Below are 25,845 nucleotides of genomic sequence, written 5' to 3'. Positions count from 1 at the left end.
TGGCTGACTTTACTTTTTCTATTTTATTGGCTACTATATTAGAATTACTAGCATTAATTTGATCACGTCAATAACAATGTTATCAACACGTGAGACCTTGTTAGCTTTCAGATGTATATGAGGAGTGTTGCATCCAACATAGATGAGATTATGCGATAAGGGCTTATTTGCTGTATGAGGAAACTTACATTTATTTGTTTGTTTTATTGTATGATGAATGTGGGTATTCTTGATTTTCTTAAGGGGTATGGGGAAACTTACCATTGTTTGATGTATGCTATGTACTATTGGTTTACTTGAATGAAAATACTTGTTTCATATATGATTATATGATTATGATTATATGTTGTCATTGTTGGGCAAAGGTTTGTGTCTGCATGGGAATATGTTTTTGGTAATATTTGTGATGGTTTTTTCCTATGAATATGTATTATGTATGTTTTGTTGGGTTATCCCAATAGAGGGTTTGATGCTAAGGGAGAACAAAGTTATGATGCTTAGGGGTTTTCCATGCAAATAGATGTTGTAAGGTGTAATAATAATCATTTGCATTATAATTAGGTTTATTGGGGATATAACATGTCAATGATTGGTTTTGGATGATTCAAGTGATGTATTATATTTGTTTGAGTATGTTTATATGGTTATGTGATGCTTGAATGCATGTATCATGTGTCAAGTATGTTTTCACGTGATCTAGGGTTGATGTATATATGTATGAATTATGTCTAGGATATGTTCGATTCGACAATAATGGATTATTTGCGCAATTGTTTTTAGTTTGGTTTCGGGAATAATCGATTATCTAGGATGATAATCGATTATTTGAGATGATAATCGATTATCACAGTGTATTTTTATGAAAAATGGCAAATTTGATGAAGAAGGAACGTTGTCTAAGTTTAAGGAGTTGTGGAACGTGAGGGTACTCAGAGTATGAGATTAATAAATATATTTAGGGTCAGGATTGACTTGTGGTTGAAATTGGAGCATGAGTGAGTGTTTGGATGTACCTTAATATGTGATTGATAAACATGAGAGTGAAGCATAAGTACGTGGAACATAAGTATGTGGTTGAAGACTGTTTGTGTGTTGGAGGAGTTTTATGGTGTTTTAGTTCATGGATTCTTTAGGGTTTAAATTTCCCATGAATGGTGTAACGTTAAAGTCGATGTGTGTATATGTGTTTTTTTGTTATTTACGAGATGGTTTGATGAGGATGATGATCGTGGTGGTACTCGAGAATGGTTCGTGAAGTGGTTCTCAATTTAGACTTGTAGTGGATATTAACATTACACATTATGAGAGATGTAAGTGTGATTTATATTTTGGACAAAGATGGCACGTTGGGGAAAATGCATGATGATCGAGTATGGTAGTTAGAGTTTCTCTTATGTATTGAAAGGTTAAAAATAATGATATGATAAGAAAAATTCAAACCATTCATTCAAACACGACCATTTATATAATTTGTCATTAACTATTTCATGATAAAAAAATAATAAAATTAAACATAAATTACTAAAATTAAATAAGAATATCTAATAAAAAATTAGTCCCACCTTGAACAAAATCTTTAAGGATTATGAAAAAAACTCGTGGTTTTTCATTAACACTATTTTTATGTTTTTCTTTTTGTTTCACTTGTTCTTAGTTTTTGGTTCATAGCGTAAGTGCTACTCTCTCTCTACAGCACCACGAAGCGAATCTTCACCAAGTCAGCAGCGACGCTCCTCTCAACGGCGGTCCCAGCCAGTGGCGCGACCCTCCCATCGGCGGCGGTTCACAACCAGCGGCGCTCCTAAAGCGGTGGTTCCCAACAGCGGCGCAACCCTAGCAGTAGCTGCGATCCTCCCCAGCCAGTGGCGCGACGCCTCCTCCCTCCCTGTCTTCCAGCCAGTTGAAGGGTTTGTTTTTTCTTTATGAATTTTGCACGTTTCTTTATGATCCAAGAGTATGGATTTAGGTTTTTGAGGGAAATGGTTTACCTGATCTTGCAAACCTTTTGGGTTGTTAGCATCTGATTGCCACCAAAGTAATCCTAAGATGACTGCGTTGGAAAAACTTGGCTAATTCTCAACCAGCTAAAGTAGTGATGCTTCCCCTCTTTGAATCCTCTTGAAAACAGTAAAGAAAATTGCTCAAATCAACTTGGCCCTCACCGACTTTTACAAGATTCAATTTTAGACATCAGTTCTTCATCAAGAGGGAGAAGAATATACAGCCCACATTTCCAAAGTGGCAGCCGGGCCCGCCGCATTGCCATCCCTAACCAAACATCGAAGTGAAATCCCACACTGCTTTTGTTATAAACCCCGCGTTGTCTTTTTATGTTTACTAAAATTATAAAAATATCGTAGCCTTTTCTTTGTTAAAAAGGATTGTTTTTCCCATTTTCTTCTCTCGTCAAATTTACTGCTTTTTTTTTTTAACTTTTTTTCTTAATTATACTCTTTATTATGAATTTTTATGTTTAAGATTTTGAAGTTTGATACTTAATCCTTCGAGCTAAAATTGAGCGGATTGAGTATTTTTCTGCTCGCACATTTATGTTCCAGCCTTCTTGTTTTGTGCAATTCTCGTTCTTTTTTCATCCTTTGTTGAAAGGTAGAACATTTAATGTTGGATCAATCTTTAATGGGGTTCCTCTTCTAAACGGGTTTGCTTCACTCTGCAGTTGCGCTGTGATTGTGCACCGTTTTCTGGTTTCTCTTTGGCTGAGTTTCACTCATCTCTGAAGAAATATGGCTGCCAATTTCTGGACATCATCTCATTAGTATGTTTCATCTCCTCCCCAAGATTCCTTCTTTCTCTGTGTGTGCATCTGTGTTGTAATTTGGTATTCTTGGGGTTATGAACCTTGCAGCAAGCATCTTCTGGACCAGGAAGATGTGGATATGGTGAATACACTTGACAAGGAAAAGGGTATCACACTGGAGGATTTTAAGCTCATTAAGATGCATATGGCCAGCTGTATGATCTCTTTTTTTAAGTCTTTCTTCAATCTCTATCATACATGTATTTATTCCCCTCATGCCACAACACTTTTTTTTCTCTAACCTTTTGCTTCTGGCTATTGCTTATGACTATCGTTCTTTTACTTGTTGATATGGTGTCTGATTCTGAATTTCTAGTTGCTGCCGTCATCCTTAGTTTTGAGTGCTAGGGTTTGGTTTCAGAGGGAATTTCTGAGGATGCTTTTATGTATTTTTTTTTCTGCATGCTCTTGTATATACAATGTTCTGAAAGATTTTTATAAAAAGTAAATCATCAGGGCTATCGTTATTGATATCCTATATTAGCTATAGAAGTGTTTGATTTTTGTTATTTATCTGTGCTGAATTTCTTCTTTTTCCTTTCTTGCTTGAGCAGATATTTTGAAATTGGCACAACAAGTGAAAGTGAGACAGAGGTGTGAACTGTATTTCTTGCATATGCGCAAGTCATCTCTTTTATGTTTATAATTTATAGTGAAAAGTATATTGTATTGCAAAAGAGAGATTCCTATATTGGTTTGGTCTTTCTGGCTTAAACGTCTGTGCTTAGTCTGCAATGCATGAAGGGGAGAGAACAAGGAATTGCCACACTTCTTGAGGCCAAAAGCCCCATGGACATGCAGAAGATGAAGTATATGTATCATGTTGATTCTTTTCCTAGCCTTGTTTAGTTTGTCTGTATTTTGATTCTCTAGTAAGCAAGACACGACCTTCAAGATTGTATGACATGTGGTGTACAATATAGCCTTGTTTAGTTTGCATTCATTTTGATTCTCCAATAATCAAGACAAGACATTCAAGATTGTGTGAGATGGGATGTGAAATAGTTTTGAATGCAAAATTTTTAACGTAAGTTTTAAAAATAAACTGAAAATTAGGATCAGTCAGCCATTATGTCATTACTAAACCTGCTTCTCTTTCTGATCAAGGTGATACATCTATATATGAAGGGCTTGTTTGTCATGTAGGTTTATTCATGTACTTTATATCCACCCGCTTTCCAGAGATTCTTCAGAACCATGGCTAAGGAAATAGAAATCTATAATCACTCTCAAATGCTATGCTGCATAGCTATAGTCAATTTACTATGTCCTTGCGTGTCAATTCACTATGTCCTTGATAAGAAAATTTTCAATATTTTTTTTTAAAACTTAACATCTTTTGCATTTATTTTTGTGTTAACTCCATGACCATTTCTAATATTTTGGTCGATCTTTCAGGGTTGTGGCCACAGCAGTTACATACATGAGGCGTGTTTACACCAAGTATGTTTTTTTAACTTGTAAACTTCTAGTGTTAGTGTACGGAAAAGTTTGTCCCGAAATTGTTGGAACTTCCTGTCTTTCTTTTAGATTCGAGATAGCTTGTACTTTATGCAGTACTTGTGATGCTCGAAGTCAGTAATGCAAAGTTTGCTGCGGTATATTTCATAATTTGTTTTTTTCTTCATTTCGAAGTCAGGATTTATCATAGATGCAGATTTTTGTTTGATGAAATCTAATGTCCATATGAGGCGTGTTTACACCAAGTATGTGTTGCGAACTTGTAAACTTCTAGTGATAGTGTATGGAAAAGTTTGTCCCAAAATGGTTGGAACTTCCTGTCTTTCTTTTAGATTGGGGATAGCTAGTACTTTATGTAGTATTTGTGAGGCTTGATGTCAGTAATGCAAAGTTTGCTGCAGTATAGTTCATAACTTTTTTTATTTTTTTTATTTTGAAGTCAGGATTTATTATAGATGCTGATTTTTATTTTATTAAATCACTTGAGATTAATGCACGAGAAATATATTTCTAGAGGGCTTGAAGAATCCCTCTCATGGTTCTCTATTTATATATATGAAGGTTGATACAACAATAGGGAGATGAAACATCAAAAGCATTGTCCTAGACTGCTTGGACAGAGAACTAGGTACAGATGACATTCAACCCCTACCTTAAACGTAATGATTATATAGATTAACTAATTATTTCAACACTCTCCCTCAAGTTGGAGCATACAGATTGAATGTACTAATTTTGGAACAAATAAACTAAATCCAAGGTCCCCTTAATGACTTGGTCAGTGCATCTGCCAGTTGGTCATTTGATCCAAAAAAACTCAGTATATATTTCTTTTGTCAACAACTTTTCACGAAAGAATGACAATCAATTTCTATATAATTAGTTCTCTTGTGAAACACTAGATTTGATGCAATTTGGAGAGCAACTTTATTATCACAATACATCTTCATAGTCTAGATGTAACAAAAGTTAAGCTCTTAAAGGAATTGCTTCACCCATATAAGTTCACATGTTAGTGACGCCATTGCCCTGTATTCACCTTTCACTGTTGATCAAGCCACTACATTCTGTTTCTTACTTTCCATGAAACAATCTTTCCTCCAAGGAAAACACAATATCTAGTAGTAGACCGTCTGCCCATAAGCGAACTTGCCCAATGTGCGTCACAGTACCCAGAGACCTGAATGTTTCCTTTATCTTCATATAACAACCCTTGCTCGGGAGCCTTTTTGTTGTACCTTAGAATGTGAAGGATAACATTCCACTAGCAAACATATGGAGCTTGCATGAACTGACTAACCACTCCAACTGCAAAAGATAGATTCGGCCTTGTAATTTGAGATAAATTAGTTTTCCAACCAGCTTCGTATATCTCTCTAGATCGGAGAATAATTCACCTTCTTTTGTTGTTAATTTCTGATTTGGGTCCATAGGACTGTCTACCAGTCTACAATCAATCATGCTTGTATCTTGTAATATATCAAGAGCATATTTCCTTTGGGGGATTACAACTCCATCTTTTGACTGAGTTACTTCAATGCCTAAGAAGTATTTGAGGCTTTCAAGATCCTTGGTTTGAAAATGTCTACACAAGTATTCCTACAGTTGAAATATTCCAATAGTATTATTTCCTGTAATGATTATATCATCAACATATACTATTAAGTAAACACATTTTCTGAGAGATGTATGATAGTAAAAGATCAAATGATTTGCATCACTGCATTTTAGTCCAAAGTTTTTTACAATCCAATTGGTGAAGTGGCCAGTGACGAATTGCTTCATTGCAAAGAAGAGATGAATAATAGTCATCTTGGTCACGGGAGAGAAAGTGTCACAATAATCAAGGCCATAAACATGAGTGTACCCTTTTGCACTAACTAGACTTTGAGCCGATCAATTTCACCATCAGGGCCGACTTTAATTGCATACACCCATTGGCAATCAATTGCTTTTTTGCTCGGGGGAAGGGACATAAGCTCCAAAGTATTATTGTGGTCAAGAGCATGCATTTCTGCAATCATGGCTTGTCACCATCCAGGATGACCAAGTGCTTCATTCACATTTTTTGGTAAAACTACATGAGCATGCATTTCTGCAATCATGGCTTGTCACCATCCAGGATGACCAAGTGCTTCATTCACATCTTTTGGTAAAACTACATGAGATGCTAAGGATAAAAGAGAATAATAGGAAGGCCACAATCTATGATAACTAAGAAAATTATAAATGAGATGTGGATTTTGAGTGGAATGAGTACCTTTTCTGAGACCAATGGGCTAGCCTAAATCATCTTCATTAGGAGGTGTGGTATGAAGTGACAAGAGAGAAGAATTTGAAGTAGGGGGTTCCCCATTTTCTTGGAGAACTGGATTATCCATCGGGGTCCTGCGTCGAAAGAGATCAATATGTGGAGATGAGAGTTCAGGAGGGCTTTGATCAAGACTTGGATTGATAGAGACATTTGAAATATTAGACTTAGCCACTGGAATAGGAAGGACTTGTTGGAGGTTATGAACATCTTAAACAGATGAAGAGAGGTATGGAGTTTGTTCAAAGAGTGTAACATTGGCAGACATGTATTACTCCTTGGTTTCAACCAAGTGTCTATTTTTTCTTTCTGCTATACTATTTTGCTATGATGTATGAGGACAAGTGGATTGATATAATATATCATGTGAACTCAAGATTGCAGAAAAAGCGGATGAGAAATACTCTTTGGCATTGTCACTTCTTAAGATTTTGATTACTTGACTAAATTGATTCTTGATTTCATTCAAAAAGATGTAAAGATGGGTAACAATTCAGGGCGATCTTTCATAAGATAAACCTTAGTACATCTTGATTACTCATCAATAAAGGTAACAAAATACCTAAAACCAAACGAGGAGACGTGACTAGGTCCCTAGATATCAGAATGAATAATAGAGAATTTAAAATTACATTGATTGAGACCTTTTAGGAAAGGTAGATCTAACATGTTTTCCTAGTTGACATGACTCACATTCTAAGATTTGGTGACCACTAAGTTTAGGATACATTTTTTTTTTAAATTTTGACAAATGAGGATGACCAAGACAATCATGTAACATTTTAGGACTAGGAGCTGAAACACCTAAGTCAATTACCCATGAATTTTGACCTTCCATGGATTGAGAAATGCAAGTTGTTGATGTACTTGGAGATCCAGATGTTTGTGCCAAGCTGTAAGACTTTAATAGTAGATACTCTTGATATTCATCCTAGTAAACTTGGAATTAGTAGTTTCAGTCTTTAGAGATACTGGCTGTTTTGGAAGGAAAACCATGCAAGGAGTAGTAATTTTCTTGGGTGTGACCTATCCTTTTATAGTATGTGCACTAGGGATGTCTCCGACCTTCATGTCCCCCTTTTATAGTGCCACAACCTCCACTTCCTCGTGTGGCAAGAATGACAAATGGTTTCATTAGTTCATTAGCTTCCTAAGTTTGAGGCACCAGGACACGAAGAAGGCGTGCGGTCAAGGTCTCCATGAAAGGGACCTCATGACTGATCAGAAATTGATCTTTGATATAATTAAAGTCTAGATGTAAAACATGAAGGATCAACACTATATAATATTTGTCAATTTTCTTCTTCATTTACTCCAAAGATTCTACTTCCAAAAACATCCTCAGTTCTTCCACAACTGATTGGGCTTCAGTCATGAAGGATACTATATCATGGTCTGCCATTTTGAGGGATGCAAGCTTGTTTGCTGTATCATAGAGACATTGAATATCGTTGGCATAAATGATTTGACCGTTCTTCCAAAAGTTATGACATGTTTTGAAAGCTCTTAGGGACATAAGAAGTCTAGGCTCCACGGATTGTCACAATAGGGCACACAATTGGAAATTTGCTTGTTTCCACTGTTCAACTTTTTTAGCAGGCTCATGGTTTTCATCTTGCTCAAGGTGGTCATAATGTCCTTGACCAAGGAACCACATTTTGACCGTAGTAGACCAAGATAGATAATTTTTCCTATTTAGTTTTTCGGAAGTAATTGAGGGACTTCCAGAGAATGAAATAACACTTCTAGTTGCCATCTTTGATCAAGGGAAAAAGGAAACCCTAGGTGACTTCCACAAGGGTGGCTTTTCACTGAAATAAAGTTGAGGGTCAGAACATAGAGAGCGGGTATGACAACAACTATGGAGGTGACAGTGTCATTCCAATGAGTGGATGACGGCACGAGGAAAACACGTGCCTGGTTGCAGTGTACAAAGATGATGCACGTGGAGGAGAACTAGCCTTCGGCCCTAACGGGGTTTGTCATTGCCTGGAGAAGCTATCCAAATTCTGTTGTCGTCAGACAAAATTGCAGTGGCAGAAGGTGGCAGACGACGTTGACGACATGACAAAGAACAATGGTTGATAGTGTTGAATAGTTTCCAATTGTAGTGGAGAACTGCAGACAGAGGTGGACAACAACAAAACGGTGCCAGACAATGGCAGACAACAAATGACGTTGAACAGTTACGAAAAACAAAGAGTATTGTCGGCAGATAAGATGAGACAGAAACAACGCCACTGTCTCAGCCTCGTTTCATCAACCACAATTTCCATCATGTCCAGCCTCCCTTCCACGACGTTCAATGTTCAATCCATTCTTCCCTCCATCACGCCTTTCACTCCTCTCAACAAGATTCGGCAGGTCGGACCAATTGTTAGGTTCCTGAGTAGGAAACCTAATTAATCACGATCACAGTAGGCAAAAGAGATAATGAAAGAATGATTTCTCTTATTAATGGTAATAGAATTCTGTAAACAAAGGATAGTTGGGAGCATAACCTCCCTTACAAAACAAGGATAGATGGGGAGAATAACCTCCCTCATAGGACTGTAGTTGCCGGTCAACAAACTCAATAATCAAAACATAACCCTAACAATTGCATCTAGCTTTATTTATATTAAATATTTTCCTAGAATATAGCTCTATTTACTATAATTATCTTATACTGAATATTTCCCTAGAATATAGCTCTATTTAGTTGGGAGCATAACCTCCCTTACAAAACAAGGATAGATGGGAGCATAACCTCTCTCACAGGACTGTAGTCGCTTGTCAACAAACTCAATAATCAAAACATAACCCTAACAATAGCATCAACTTTATTTATATTAAATATTTCCCTAGAATATAGCTCTATTTACTATAATTATCTTATATTGAATATTTTCCTAGAATATAGCTCTATTTATTATAATTATCTTATACTGAATATTTTCCTAGAATATATCTTTATTTAATATAAATATTTCCCTAGAATATATTTCTCTAGAATATCGCCCTAACTATACTAAATATTTCCCGCCTATCCTAACTGCTTCAACCGATCGGCTCAAGTTCTTCACTGCTTTCCACCGTTCTGCTCGAGCTCTCACCGCCTTCAACCGTTCGGCTCGACTCCTCACCGCCTACCCCCTTTCGGCTCGGCTCCTCATCGCCTACCCCCTTTCGGCTTGACCTCTCCCCGTGTTACGTATCCGAGTAGGAGACGTAACGAAATCACCCTCTCACACACTCACAACAAGCAAAAGAATAATGAAAGAATGGAATTGAACGAATGAATGTCTTTTATTGATGGTAATATCTGAATAAACAAAAGTAAACAATAATTGGGAGCATAACCTCCATCAATTATTTGGGAGCATAACCTCCCTCACAAGACAATAAGATCTATCACAAAACTCAATAATCAAAAGCATACCTTTAAGCCTAGACTCTCCCTTTATTTATATTAATTGTTTCCTAAATAAAATATTTCCCTAGAATAAAATCTTTCCCTAGAATAAAATATGAATATTGTTCTAAATAAAATATTTTCCTAGAATAAAATCTTTCCCTAGAATATAATATGAATATTGTTCTAAATAAAATATTTCCCTAAGATATATTTTTATTTTTTATAATTATTTCTAAATATTTTCCGCTTATCCTAAATGTTGTCCAAGTTAGGATAGTCACTCTTCAACCGATCGAGTCTAGCTCCAGTTTGGCTTTGCTTCCCCTGCACCTTACTGTTCGGCTCCAGCTCTTCACCACCTTCCACCGTTTGGCCTGACCTTCCCATGCCTTCCACTGTTCGGCTTGATTCCCCCCTACCTCCTACCGTTTGGCTCCCGCTCTTCACCACCTTCCACCGCTCTGCTAGACCTCTCCACGCCTTCCATCGTTCGGCTACCGTTCGGCCTTTTCGGTCAATACCGTTCGGCCTCACTTCCCTCCTACCTTTCTTCTCCTTCTCATATACTTTCCAAACCTTATTATTACCCCTACCTTATACTGGATACGAACTTGAGATTAAAACTCTAGAGGGCTTGAAGAACCCCTCTCATGGTTTTCTATTTATATATATATATATATATATATATATATATATATATATATATATATATATATATGAAGGTTAATATAATAGGGAGATGAAACATCAAAAGCACTGTCCTAGACTGCTTGAACTAGGTATAGAGGTTATCTAACACTCAAACCCCTACCTTAGACGTAATGATTACATAGATTTACTAATTATTTCAACAAGATGTAATGCCCATACCAGTACTACTATTTAGGTTAGTGTTATGCAATTATGGTAGAGAAACCCATAACCCTCTTATTCTGGGATATGTGTTGTCTTCAACTGCCACATCAATTGCCGTATAATTTATGGTGAAGTTTCCTAGATAGGCCACTAACTTTTGGATTTAACCATGCGCATAATTTTTTTTCCAAATGTAACTATAAGCAGACAGCTGCTGTGCATGTCATTTTTCAAATTGGACAAGTAACAAGTTGACCCTTATTATAGAAATAGAAAATTCATCTCTAATATTCAATTCATTTTTATAAAACACGGGGAATGGGCAGAAGAGAAAAATAAAATAGTAAGTGATCCCATCTTGTGCCCTTTTTATCAAATTTGTTTTGTTTATTGGTTGTTTGCTGCTAACTTGAATTGCATGCTTTTTACTGAAAAAACATTGTTTTTAGCACTTGTTAACTTGTCATTGCGGATTCTAATATTTTTTATTTTCTTAGTAGATTTCAAATTTATGTGCCTGTATTGTGAAGGCTGTTTTCTTATTCATAATGTATCTTCTTCTGATCCTGAAAGTAGTACTATGTGCTTAATACCCCTCACTAAGTGTCAACTATCGACAATCTTCACTTTTTTTCATTTTAAGGAAGAGTATGACAGAATATGATCCACGCTTGGTAGCTCCAACATGCTTGTACCTGGCATCAAAAGCAGAAGAAAGCACAGTGCAAGCTCGGCTTCTTGTATTTTACATTAAAAAACTATGTAAAATGTTAACCTATAATTTTATTTTTCTTCATGTTGACTTTTGAAAGTAAAGTGAGTAATTTGTTTTCGAAGTTCTCTTGATACTAGATTGCCTTTCTATGCTGAAACGACATATTTTGTATGCAGATGCTGATGAGAAGTATAGATATGAAATCAAGGACATACTTGAAATGGAAATGAAGGTTTTAGAAGCTCTTAATTATTACCTGGTTGTATACCACCCATACCGTTCACTATCTCCGTAAGTGTTTGATAATTATTGTTTGTTCAAATTTTGCACACCGGAGTGTGGAAATTATGAAAAACCAATTTTATTTGTTTATACTTTTCTGGCCAGAAAGCTTGCAATTTTAAGTATGTTGTCCACACAGCTTTCACTTATCTAATCACAGAAAATAGAAATTAAAGACAGAATAAAAACTGAATCACCTAGTTAGGAAACAAAATTTTTTTTTCTTTCTAGATGACAGAATAACCTAATATAAACTAAATATGGAAATAATATATACGGAATAATTTCATGAACATGTCACTAAAAAAATGATCTACATGCGTTCATTACTCCTTTTGTTCTCAGTCTTCACATTTCCCAACTGACAGCAAGTCAAACAGATACCAAGAATGAACATTTTGGCAAATTGAGTATTGTCAAGTTAAAAATTGGTGACAAAAGAACTGGTTCAACAGTCGTGTCATTTAGATTATATTCATTTCTGATTTCTCATTATCATTATATTGATAATTCTCCAGGTTGCTTCAGGATGCAGGTTTGAATGATCTGAACATGACTCAGTTAACTTGGTAAGAGTCCTTCCTGTTGAACAGATGAGATCGGTTTCTAAAGAGGTTTTCCTTTCTTCTGTTCTTATTTTACATTTCCCATCTTATCCCCTTGTGCCGCCTTTATCGGCTCTGCTTTTACTGTTTGGCCTAACATTCCTTTAAATGAAAACAATTGGGCTCTTGCACTAGAATTTCCCTTATTGGAAGGAAATAATGATGAAATTGGCTTAGTTGGAGGACCTGGAACCAACACCATCTCTTCACTTCCTTCATCTCTGGACAAATTGTTTTCTTTAAAGGAAAAAGAGGACAAAACACAGCATATGTTATTGTGTTTGTTGCCTTTGTAAGTTTGTACGCAGAGGGAGGTGACACTCTTAATTGCCCTTATTTGAGGTTTTAGAACCTCTCAATATTCCAGATGCACATCTCTTTTATACCCAAGCATTAGCATATTCACTGACATGTTACATAACTAAACTAAGTGCTTCATGTTGATTTATCTATCATATTATATGAACTGTTATTTCTTTGCGTATAAATGATGACATTTTCTTAAATAAGGCAGAAATATTTTTGCTAGTATCATCCCTTTTTGCCAAAATTTTCTCAAATTCTGTACACTAATTAAATTTAACTGGAGTGACTCTGATAAATATATTTCTTTTATATATGTTTTTAGATATTAGAGAAAGAATTGAGAGGCTTTGGATTATTAAATAATATCAAAATCTCAATTCTGTATGTTCTAGGGAATGATTTGTCCTTGAGATACCAATGTCCAGAGATGAAACAGTTGCTGTGGCATGTATATGTTTTTCTTTATTTTTGTTAGTTATTTTTCATTGCACTATGAAGTGCATTGACTCTATATAGTATGAATGAGTTTTAGTTTGAAATGCAAAATCATATGCAAACAACAGAAACCACTGTACAATATTTTGCTAAAAACAACCTTTCTATTTATGCTACTTGAAATGCAAGATGTTTCGGTATTTGATGCCTTCTAGCACTAGATTTATTCTTTTTTTTTGTCAAGAGCTTCAAAACTTAGATTAATTACTTGTTTTCCATTTAATGGTTATGGTCACTATTATAACTACAATAGAGGATGGGTCGGTGTTTCTCACATGTCTAATTATATAGGACAACTGTTTTTCATTTGAAGACAATTCAATATCAGTCAAAAAGTTTTATGAGAATTGTTCTCTTTATTGTTGTAGCTTTGTTAGAGTTTTCTACCATTTGCTTTTGAATGTTAAGTAGATCCTTCAAGAAAGTTGCTTCAGTGCTGATAGCTAAATCTGTTTATCCAGAAACATCGTTTATTTTCATATCACTATTAAGCCTGCTTTCTATTGAGCTAGCAGCTATCTTGCTAACGCTGTTGAAATTACAGTTTCTATCTATTATTTTATTAATAGTTTTTTTGTTGGATTAAATTTCCAAAGAAAAAAAATAATGAAGTTCATACTGGCAGGGGCCTTGTAAATGACACATACAAGATGGACCTAATTCTTGTACATCCTCCGCATTTGATTGCTTTAGCTTGCATATACATTGCTAGTGTACTTAGGGACAAAGACACCACTGCTTGGTTTGAAGAACTTCGTGTTGACATGAACGTGGTGAGTGTTCTGCTGTTTTTTCTAAGCACTTATTTGTTGCATTCATGCTGAAGTGTCTTAATCATCTCTTTTTCGTTTTCTCTTTTTCGTTTTCTATTTTTTGTTTACTTTATTTACAAGACTCTTGTTAAATTTGACAATAATCTTAAATTGTGCAACTTAACTTTTGAATGTGGATAGCCTGCTATGACTGCTGTGGAAGTTGGGGTACCCATTATAGGATCAATTGGACAATCCTAAAATGACAAAAATAGTTGCAAAAATTTTTCACGATTTGACTTTATTGCAAATGTGTTCGCTAATTCAACAAGAATACACCAGTGGTTTAATTCCATTTTATATCCAAAATGGAAAAAGGAAAGGAGTTGCTTAATTCCACAATGTGAAATACACTCAAAATACCTCGTACCTAATAGTGGTATCTCAATAATTTCTGAAATATTTTACTCAAAGGCACCTACCTCACTGCTAGAAGCTCTAGTGTAATACATCTCTCATTCTCCGAAGACCAACATTAAATCAGATCTGATGCCTGGATGGTGTCTTGCAAAGTTACATGAAAAGCCTTTGTGCTTACTGTCCCTCGGTGAAACCCTTGGCTTGCTTTAAAGCCAAATAGTCTCATATTATTTGTTTTACACAACAGTGAATAAGAGATTAACTTCTGAAATCTGGCCTTTCAAGAATCCAATAATTTGGCTGCCTATTCAACAATACAAAACACATTGTAATTCTGGCATTTATACTTAAAATCTCTTCCACATAAAAGAGCAAGTTATTGTTGTATGGATAATATTAGGAAAGTAGTGCTGTACCAGTGTCAGGCAATGCTTCTACATGGACGATCAGGTGGTTGAGTTGGTTTCAACGGATGTTCTACAATGGTGTTATTACATTATGGTCAGGCTTGTTGCAAAAACTTGAATCCCATCCTTTTATGATGACCCAGAAGGAGTCCTATTCAAACTCACGCAGCACAACTTTAATAATGACTATCTCGCTGACTTTGAGCATTTAGCAAGTAATTGTTTGGTTATCTTTGATGTTTCAATTTTTGATTCTCAACTATAAGTTTGCTGTGAAGTCCAAGCCCACTAGTCAATATCCTTTTCGTAGGCGATGACTTTGGCAAAACACTTGGAGGATAAGATTAATGATCATCGTCGTCCCTTTTGCAAGAGCACCCATATATTAACCTCTCCACCTACACCATTGGCAGTCCCTCCTCCTTTTGCTCCTGATGTTCTTTTAAGCATTTATCTTGTAAGGAGTTTACCTCATTGAGAACAAGGATTGTGTTAGGAAGTGGAGAGTGTATGAGAGGAGGAGGAAGAATTAATATCCTAACTAGCAGTTAGGAATGGCGGGAAGAGGGAATTGTATAAATAGGACTTTGTGTATTGTTTTAGTGGCTTTTTGGCAGTTAGTTGTATAGACAAGAACCTTTGGTCCTATGGGGAGATTAGGCTCCCATTGATTGCTTGTACATTGAACCATACCATTTCGAAGAACAGAAACCCATTTTTTGCTCTCTTTTGTGTTTGGTGAGTGTGTGAGTTTCTTTCTGGTTTGGTTTCTTACCCAGAAACCTAACAATTTGGTTCGACCTGCCAGATCCAAATTGGGAGAATGGACGACCAATTGAACGTCGTGTCGGGACAGTTGGAGGCAATGGAGATAACTGTTGATGGGATGAAGGCGGAGACGACAACATTGTGTGAAGACTCTGCCGCAATGCGCCAAGACTTGCAAGAAATCATGAAGATGTTGTGGGGACGAACTCGCAACAATGAGGGACAATCGGACGGAAGCCAAGTATCCGTCAATAAAAACCAGAGAAGGCGCAAAGAAGAAGTTGGAGGGAGAGAGGGCGAACGCCATGAAGGGCAACCCAATTGGAGAAATAGGGTCGAATTGGCCGTCTTCGAGGGTCTGGATCTGTTGAACTGGATTAACAGGGTACAAAAGTTTTTCGAGTTGCAAGGGGTGGCCGAGGATGAGAAAGTGTGCCTGGCTTACATTAGTATGGAGGGTAGCGTGGGCTACTGGTTCAAATTCTGGAAGGAAAAGGCCAAGAATCATTCTTGGGAAGGCTTGAAGGGGGCAATGATAGTGAGATTTGGAGGAAGAAATAGGGGAACCATTTTCGAAAGGTTGGCGACCATTAAGCAGGAGGGAGTTGTGGAGGAATACATCCAAGATTTCGAAATCCTGGTGGGTCAGACCAAAGGACTGTCGGAAGAACAGATGTTAGGCTATTTTCTCACTGGACTTGAGAGAATATATGAAATCAGGTCAGACCCCACGATCCTCAAGAATTAATGGTGGCGATGAGGATCGCAAGGGATGTTGAGGAGGGAGGTTCACGACGGTGCGAGGGCTGGGAGCTGGAATATAATCAAGAATCAACCTTCTTGAAGGCGTGCGATGTGTGCGGTGACGTGAAGTGAGCCCGGTCGCAATAATCAGAGTCGACCATGGGTCTCTGAGAGTGTGGAATCGGTGAAAAGAGAGGGAAACACGATTAGCAGTGTGGCGAAAGTGGGGAATGCTGCGGGAAGTGATAACAGGGGAAGAAGCGTGAGAAATCTGCCTATCCAAAATTTTTGAAAAGAAAAGAGGAGGGGCGCTGTTTTAGGTGTGGCAGACCGTTCAGTCCCGACCACCATTGCCTGGAGCGGAGTTTGAGGGTGGTCATTCTAGCAAAGGAGGAAGTGGAAGAAATACTGACAGAAGTAGACCAGAAGCAAATGGAATTATCTGCTTTGTCAGCTAGAGACCTTACTCAACCAAAGCCTATGAACTTGCAGGGGAAGATTGGGGAGCGAAAGGTGTTTCTATTCGACAGTGGTGCAAGCCACAATTTTATTAGCAGAAGATTAGTAGAAGAGCTGGCATTAACCATTAAAGATACACCACCTTACCAAGTGAGTCTGGGTGATGGGCAGAGCAAAAAGACCCGGGGATGCCTTGAGGAGGTCTTGATCACCTTAGGGGAAACCAAAGTAGAGGAGAAGTTTCATATGTTCGAGTGCGGAGGAGTGGACATAATCCTAGGGGTGGAATGGTTGGCCAAGCTGGGAGAAGTAGTTCTTAATTGGGGCGAGATGACGATGATGTACAATCAAGGAGGGAAGAAGGTGATTATTAGGGGGATCCTACATTGGCTAGGAGGCTGGTGGAACCCAAGGCTTTACTAAAGCTGGCAGAAGTAGAGGCTTGGACGCTGATGTGGGACTTGGGGCAGATAGGAATGGAAGCAGATGTAGAGCAGTACCAAGGGCTAACAGGGAAACAAGAGGAGGAATTAGGGCGGATTCTGAAGTTATATTCAAGGGTTTTTCAGAAGAAAAAGGGGCTACCTCCAGACAGTGGAATGGTGCATTAGATACCTCTTAAGGATGGGGTTGATCCAGTGCATGAGCGTCCTTATAGATACCCGCATCTGATGAAGGGGGAGATTGAGAGACAAGTGACTGAAATGTTGAAGGTAGGGATTATCAGACCTAGCACCAACCCATATTCAAGCCCAGTCATCTTGGTCAAGAAAAGAGATGGCAGTTGGCGTTTTTGTGTGAATTATAGGGCCTTGAACCGCGCCACTATATCGCATAAATTCCCAATTCCTGTGATAGAAGTGTTGTTGGATGAATTAAGAGGAGTTAAATATTTTTCAAAGGTGGATTTGAAGGTACGGTACCACCAAATTCGGATGCTATTGTGAGGGTTATGTTTTGATTATTGAGTTTGTTGAATCTGATAGCAAGTTCATTGCTTTGGCTAAATGGTCCTATAGTACCTTCGTCCACTTTGGCACTGGTTTTTCCTCAATTGAGGTTACAAATGGCAAACCGCTTCCTTCTATTTACATTTTGAGTTCTCTCAATTGGAGGCTGTGGTCTCCTTCCTGTTTATACAGTACTCTATTCATACTTTGCTCCAACCATGTCTTTCAAAGGCACAAGCTGCTATGAAACTTTTTACTGACAGCAAATGTTGTGACGGGAGTTACAATGTCAGTAATTGGGTTTAATGTTAAACTATGCCCCTATTGCTAACTCTCAGTCACAGGCTCCCATCATAGGCTTTTTGATAGGTATATTAGATTATTAAAAATATTATATATCTTATTTTTATATTTTATTTTTAGTTAATATGTTATTATTCTTTATTTATATTTTAAGCTTAGTCTATATTTTTTCTATTATAAATAAAGTACTCTATGTGTATATTTAATACAAGAGAGATTAATTCCATACATAATTTTCATTATATTCAATAGCTTTTTGGTCTTTGTTCAATTTGGATCTTGCCCCATAAGACATCGCCTGGGGAAATTGGGATGATATTTGTTCTGCCCATCACCTTGAGGACAAGGTACTTCCACTGTGTTGAGAATCGTTAGAAGTGCTTATCTTACAAATATGCATATTATTGCTAGATTCCATTTTCTGTTTCCAAATCAGTGCAACTTAAGATGCCTGGTGTTTGATAGAGCTCCAAAGTGCATTAGCCATTTGTGGTGCCCCATCAGTTTAAAATCACTTTCATGCTAATGTTCTGAACATGCACTATCCTAGAATTCTACTCATTTCAGTGATAAAGAAAAATAGCTATTTAAGTGATTGTTTATGTTCTTTGGCAGGTCAAAAATATATCAATGGAGATACTTGATTTTTATGAGAGCCATAGAATGTTCACTGAGGAAAGAATTAATGCTGCTCTCCAGAAGTTGACCTTGAGACCCTAAAAGCTTACCAGTCAATGCTGAATTCGTGGAATGATTTTGACATGTTTTGCAGTAGTAGAACGCTTTCAAAATATATCCAATAGTAAGGGCACATAATATGGGGGTTAATTCAAAGGGAGTGATGTAAAGGGAATATTTCTTGGTTTTTTAGTTTTATCTATTTACTGTGTCATAAGTTGATTGATCTAAGCAACCTATAATTTTATATTATTTTTCTTATATAACATTTTGTTCCATTAAATAGGAATACTTTAATTTTTGGCTCTATTTAGATTATGGTTCTTGTATTTTTCCTTTTTGTTTTGAATCATGGTGCTAGTTTTTTTTTGGGGTTTAGTGTAATGGTGACTACATGCACGTGATAAAAAAAGATGTTAACTAAATTGCGTCACATCCATCAGTAATGTTATTATATATTTAGAAGGACAATTAAAAAAACATATTTTTTAATTTTAAAATAAAGTAATATATTTGAAAGAAATAATCATAAAATAATATATACTTAACCATCCTCACTAATTATTCAATGCATTTCCATTTAGGAGATCATGAATTTTCATTACTGTCTAACTAGAATGGAAGTTAAATATATTAATAATAGATATTTTAAAATTCTTCTACTTGAGGGTCAGAAGTATTTTTCTTAGTTAAATTGACCTAATGTCACCTTTTTCGTTTATTTTCCATTCACGAAAGAAAAGTATATTTTTCTCTATTCTCAAAATACTTTTTTATACATTTGTAAACTCAACTAATTCATTTTCTCATGAAGTTGAATCCTTCAATTGTTTAAAAGAAATTAAAAAAGTAAACCAATTAAAACTAGTAAAATTAATTGGTTTGGAATTTATTTTTTCTTTGGTTAGAACCGAGGAAGGAGATTTAAAGATTAAATGATGAAAAATAAATTAATTTAACATTTAAACCTATACTTTTCTTTTTGCATTTCATAAATATTAACTTTTCTACTTTATTTTTAAATTGTGAAAAACTCTTGCATAATTGTGAGAACAGAAAATCAGGCATTAAAGTTAAAAAATGTTTTAAAATAATGAGATCAAATATTTTAATGTTAAAATAATTCAATAATATACATAGAATTTCATAAACAAATTTCATTATTTAAAACACTCATCATTTCTCTAAAATTCATTTTCTAATTTCTCTCTCCTTTCTCTCTAAGAGTTCCAATTTCTGAGACATTTGTTTAATAATCAGTTTAGGTGATCACGACAGTGAACTCTTTACTTTTGGCTGAGTAATTTTTCAAATAGAGTTAAGTCACTTTTATGCTCCTTTTTCTTTAGTTTTTGGTTTAAGACACATACTAAAGGGGAATCTCACACATGTGTCATTCACCCTTTCTTGCTAGTTCCTTGTTGATCAATGGTTCTAAGAACCTACCCTGATCATAATTCTTTGGTCTGTAGGTACTTTTAGAGTTCTCTAAGCTAAAGTAGGAGTAATGTGCTTCATAGAACCGTTGTAGCTTTCCAAAAGGTAAGAGAAGCTAATTTTGTCTTTAAATTTGTTCTAGAAACTCTGAGTTCATGTTCATGGTTTATATGTAATGAAATTTATGTTTAATATGATAGTCATTTATGATATGTACTAGTTTTGGTTATTGGATGATCTATTGATGAAAATTTTGTATTTGTATGATAATATGCTTGTTGATCCATGGTTGTTCTTGATAATGTTGGTAGGAAAGGCTTGTGTTTGTTTGTACTCATTTAGATCATGTGAGGTTATTGTTTTGGCATATACTTCAGTGAGAAAAGTGCTATTGTTTTGAGGTTAGTGAGTAGGTAGAGCTTAGGGTTGGTTTTTGTGTCTAAAAGGGGATTTTAACAAGTGAAATTTTGAAATAATAGTTGAATGGGAAAAACTAAGGTTTGAGGTCTGTTTTGTGGTTATTTTAAACTTGTATAGGTCTTGAGTTAAGCAAAATCTGAGGTGAAATTGGTTAAGGGTTGATATGCTGAGTTTTGTGATGTTTTATGTTCATTTTTAGAGGTTTTAACTAGTGAAAACCTAAAGTATAAAGTATATGATGAAAATGAGGGTTTGTGGTATGTTTTTGGGTCAATTTTGATTTGTTCAGATCTTTAGTTTGCAAAGTTCTGCATTAGAAGGTGTAGAATTGAGTTTAGGTACCTTTAAGCTGTTGAGTTGGTTTACTAGATCTAGTTTCTAATCTAATGTGCAATATGGTACTCCATTTTCATATATAAAGATGTCTTTGTATCAATCCTAGTGATAAAGAACCCATATTGGTCAATTAGATAGGTCCAAGGTGCACTAAGACTTGAAAAATAGGTTGTTGTTTTCTGGTATGACGTTGAGGGGTCCTGTGTGGTTCAATGCTGTCAAACTCGAGAGCCCTTAGGCGTCATGATGCTGAGCGCTCTCTTTGGCCGCTGAACGGTGCAAAACCCGAGAACAATTACTTTCGCTAGTGTTGAGCCACACTTTTCCAGTGGCATTGACACTAAGCGCCCTATTTGTTGTTTTGGTTTTGGTTTTCTTTTCTTTTGATCCTTGTCGAGTTTAAGTTGTCTTCATGCTTTAATTGTTACTATGAAGTATGAATTTATTTATAATATGAATTGGAAACAAGGTTATGTCTATGATTATGTATGATATATGATGATGATGAATATGTTGTTGATCATGTGCATATTAGATGGACATAATTCCATGACTCTCGTGGAGAGATTTCATGGTAGTGCCCTGCAGTTTAGAAGCTCAATTTTAGGGGTTATCCTAACCTCCAATAATAATTCCATCTCAAGTAGAGAATGAGATTATATATGGTGAGGAATAATAGGAGGTCCTAGTCTAGGTGCTCTCCATCATGGCTTAAGGTGCGTAACAGACTAACCTTGTGTATGTGGTAGGGTGAAACCCATTGACAATGACTCTACAAAGTAGTATAGGCCAACATGACCCACCATAGCGCGACATCAATACCTGTATCCCGATTTGTCAAGTCTAGAATATGTATATATATACTTAGGTTCTTGTTTGATTTTAAAGTGAAATCTGTTGTATGCTGAATTATAGTTGCATGATTTGATTCTTTTACAATATTAGTTTACCTTTGCTGTTTTTTGTCGCTTTGTATGTTTGTTTTCTCTTTTGTAATGATCACCTAAATGGTGTGAGGTTAGGAGAATGTCAAGGGTGACCAAGTGCTAGGAAATGGTGGAACTAAGGCATAAAATAGGAAATATGGTTTCAATATTCTCTTTTTAGTGTAAAGACCCTGTTATGTTTTTGGTTAAGTGTAATAATTTGGGATGTTACACAATATAGAATAATGGTCAAGAAGTTATTTTTTTAGATTATGTAATATAATGTTTTTTAGATTATGCAATATAGAATAATATTATAAACTTTAGAAGTATTATATTTATAATTTTTTAAACAATACAATTTAAAATAGATTTCTAAATTTAAAAGTATCTTTCAGATTATAAAATTAAAAATTTATGATTTTTCATAAAAAAAACACTAAGAATATATAATCTTATACAAAAGTAACTTCCAAAATACATAATTTAGTAGTATTTTTTTATATAAAAATACTTTTAAATTCTACAGTCCTCGAGTATTTTTCCATGACATCTGCCATTGTATCCTTGCATTTTCCTTAGAGATCTCCAATTATTCGGCCACGTTATTTGAAGTAATTGGACAATTTAATAGTTCTAAGTCAATGAGTATAATCTATGCTTGTTATTTTATGTTTGAAGTGACTAAGTGGAGCTATTTTATGTTAAAAATGTAACGTATAAACTTTCTCAAATTTGATATTTTCTTTTTTAGCTTTAAATAAATTGATTGTTTTATCCTAATTAAAAAAAATATTTTACAGTTTAAATATAAAGTAATACAATTTTTAAGTATTACTAATTACTTTTTTCAGTTTTACAATTCTAATTATTTCCCATGTTCATTCAAATATAAAATCTTTTTAAAAATTAAATTGAATCTGCTGGTAATTCTAAACACAGCCAAACTAAATTAATTCTCAACATAAAGCATTGTGTAGGCTATTCGGCAATTTTTCATGATCTTAAAAACAACGTAAAAATAAAATACAAAGCGCTTTACCATAATTTTGAACGTGAATATGTGGACAGATGACAATTTTAGCAATGACTTGAATGTTTTTTATGGTTGGAATAAGATCTTTGCTACTAAGAGAGGAGAGATCCATTTATAAAAAAATTTTTGACACTCAAGTCAATAAGACAGTTTAGGATCTATGAGTATAAGATATCACATGAATATTTCTTATGGTATACTAGTTGTATTTATAGAATCCACATGAGTCGTAGACCTATGTTATCATTAGAATATTACATATATTAAGTATATAATGAAAGAGTAATTAATAATAATAGAACGATACCTCATCATAAATAATAACCATAATACAAAACTACTAAGATTAGTTATGATATGTGGATATTGACCTAATAGACATATGTTTGAGCTTTTTCAGAGTGAAGAGACTTAATGACCTTGTTAGGACATGCTCTTTAGTATGTCTATTCGGTTGGGTAGGAACATAATATCCCCAATATCAGGTTTGATTTGATATACATAGTCGTGTCTGATCTCTTGGTCGGGCCGTGGTCGACTTGTATAGTTTGCAGGTGGATTGGCTCTCCGATTGAGCTTCACAGGTAGATTGGCCATTCAGCCGAGTTCATATGTGGATTAGCCCTCCGCCCTAGCTTCGTAGGTAGGTTGGTCATTTGGTCGAGCTCGTATATGGATTGGCCCTCCAATCGAGCTTCACAGATAAATTAGCCATTCTACCGAGCTCGTATATGGATTGACCCTCCAACCGACCATGTTCGAAATTTGTTGTGTAAGAATAGTCCTTCTGACTTGTGTTGTAGACTTTAGGAAGGCTTTATGCTAGGCTTTTGGCTTGGGCAGACTCTATTTAGGTGTTGTCGACTTTAGGCAGGCTTTGCTTAGTGCTGTTGACTTTAGGAAGACTTTTCTTAGATGCTGCTAACTTTAGGCAAGCATCGTTTTGATGCTATCAAAGGCGGGCTTTGCTTTGATGCAGTCGACTTTAGGCAGAATTCGCTTTGATGCGGCTGACTTTAGGCGGGCTTCGTTTTTTGTGCGGCCGACTTTAGGCGGGATTCGTTTTTTATGCGATCGACTTTAGGTTGGTTTTGTTGGGTGCTACTAGTTGGGGTAGGTTTGATCAAGCTGAAGATGATTTTAACTTGCTTATATATATTGTATATGTTTATCGTTACTTCACTTCAAGTAATCCTCGTTGCTCTTTGAGTCCTCTCCGTGTTTGTCCTTGCATTTGTTGCCTTTTCTTTCAAATTCAGCTGTTGTCAAAGGAAGTGAAGGCAGTCAAGGTGAAGGCTCCTATACTCGGATAATGGAATGTTGAGTTTCTCTTGCTTCTATACTTAAATATTTGAATGTCAAGTTGCTCTCGCTTCTATACTTGGATATTGGAATGCCAAGTTGCTTTTGCTTTTGTACTTCGATGTCGAGCTTCCCTTATACTCGATCTGGTGCTTTGTTTTAGCTTCAATGGCTCGATGTCTCTATTAATTCATTGGCAAGTGAACCAAATCGTATCAAGTAATATAAAATGGTAAGACCAAGTATCGTTTTCCAAGAGACTCGTGTTCCTAAACAATCGTGTAATACCTTAACTAATTAAGACTAAAGAACAATTCCATTGAATGAAATTGAATTGCATTAAAAGTAAACATAAAAACTTTGAATATAAAATTGATCAATTGAGGCTAAAACAAGAATGAATGATTTAAGATTATATGAGATGATGATGTTGTTGGGGTCAGATTTCACGTACTTTACTTTCATGCATATTATAACTCATCTTCTTCATTGGAATGTTAATGTCACTTACGAAATTACTTAGAATCCGATTCCTCGGCGTAAAAAGCCTAGCCTTGATTATTAGACAACAATCCCTTGAAAACCCTAACAACCAATTCTGCATTAAGAAAAGAAGCTTAAGACAACCAAACGTCCTATCGCTATCCCTAGGCAATATTCCCTTTGGGTGAAATCCTCTAGATCATGATTCATAAGATATTTCCCAATACTCAAACAAATCAAACATCAACTCATGCATGGCCAAAACAAGACAAGCATTAAGAATAGGAGAAAATCACTAACATTCAATGAAGTAAGCATAAAATATTTAAAACATATTCAAACATATTAAAGTTTAGAGGTTATATCATCCCCAAAAACAAATGAGTTTAGTTCTCCATTGTCATGGAGAACATTGGTGTATAATGGAAGAATGAATGAACGGAAACCCTTGAAAGTGAGAAGGAAAGCTCCCGCATCCCAATCTGCCTCCAAAGGGTGAAAAGTTGTGTTTCTGTGCTTCAGCCGTCCAAAGATGTGAACCCTAGGGCGTGCAAGTCGTTAAATAGATCCAAAATTTCCCCATAAGCTCAACACGCTAGCGCTCAACGCCCCTACTTAGGGCAACCAGGCGAGCTTGCGAGAGGAGTGGCGCTCAGGGCCTTGAAAGGGGCAACCAAGCGTCCTACGGTACGTGGAGTCTGGCGCTCAACACCCCTCAAAAGGCAAGCATGTGCTGGTTCGAGCTACCTAGCGTTGAGAGCCCCATAAAAGGGGAACCAGGCATGGTTGCGTGAGCTCCTGTGCTAGGGCCCTAGAAAAGGGAAACATGGTGTCCTGCGACCTTCTGTAATCTTCTCTTTTGGTGCTTTTACTGTCCTTCCTGGGTTCCAATTCCTTGATACTTCAACTCCTCTTCCAATTCATTCAAATAACCTACAAGATCAAGGGAATTTAGTGATAAAATCATCAAGTATAACCTTAACTCTCTTATTCACAAAAATAAACTAAAAACAAGAGTTTAAGAAAGCTTCAAAGTCAAAAAAGTTTAATTTAGTATCACAGTTGCATCACAAATAATGGTAAATTCAACCGTTATCAACACCCTAAACTTGAAACTTTGCTTGTCCTCAAGCAAACTGTAACCTGGCTTAAACAAAATAGCCATACTACAATGGTCTA

General features: G+C 35.9%; 2 protein-coding genes across 2 annotated transcripts; both read left to right on the top strand.

Moving 5' to 3' along the window:
- The first annotated feature begins 1,631 nt into the window (after window positions 1-1,631).
- LOC124836741 (cyclin-C1-2-like) lies at window positions 1,632-19,035 on the top strand. The gene is made up of 10 exons (XM_047311930.2): window positions 1,632-1,907; window positions 2,678-2,776; window positions 2,867-2,973; window positions 3,373-3,412; window positions 4,217-4,261; window positions 11,486-11,604; window positions 11,734-11,848; window positions 12,358-12,408; window positions 13,871-14,018; window positions 18,664-19,035. Exons 2-10 carry the CDS (start codon window positions 2,745-2,747, stop codon window positions 18,766-18,768), a joined length of 762 nt encoding a protein of 253 aa, XP_047167886.1. The 5' UTR covers window positions 1,632-1,907; window positions 2,678-2,744; the 3' UTR covers window positions 18,769-19,035.
- Window positions 14,027-18,656, top strand: LOC148197560 (uncharacterized). The gene has a single exon (XM_088114962.1). It carries the CDS (start codon window positions 15,648-15,650, stop codon window positions 16,338-16,340), a length of 693 nt encoding a protein of 230 aa, XP_087971088.1. The 5' UTR covers window positions 14,027-15,647; the 3' UTR covers window positions 16,341-18,656.
- Window positions 19,036-25,845: the final 6,810 nt, after the last annotated feature.

The sequence above is a fragment of the Vigna umbellata genome, chromosome 5, assembly GCF_029865625.1.
Source record: "Vigna umbellata cultivar VRB3 chromosome 5, Vumbellata_1.0, whole genome shotgun sequence".
Classification (NCBI taxonomy): Eukaryota; Viridiplantae; Streptophyta; class Magnoliopsida; order Fabales; family Fabaceae; genus Vigna; species Vigna umbellata.
This window is presented reverse-complemented; position numbering and strand designations above follow the sequence as displayed.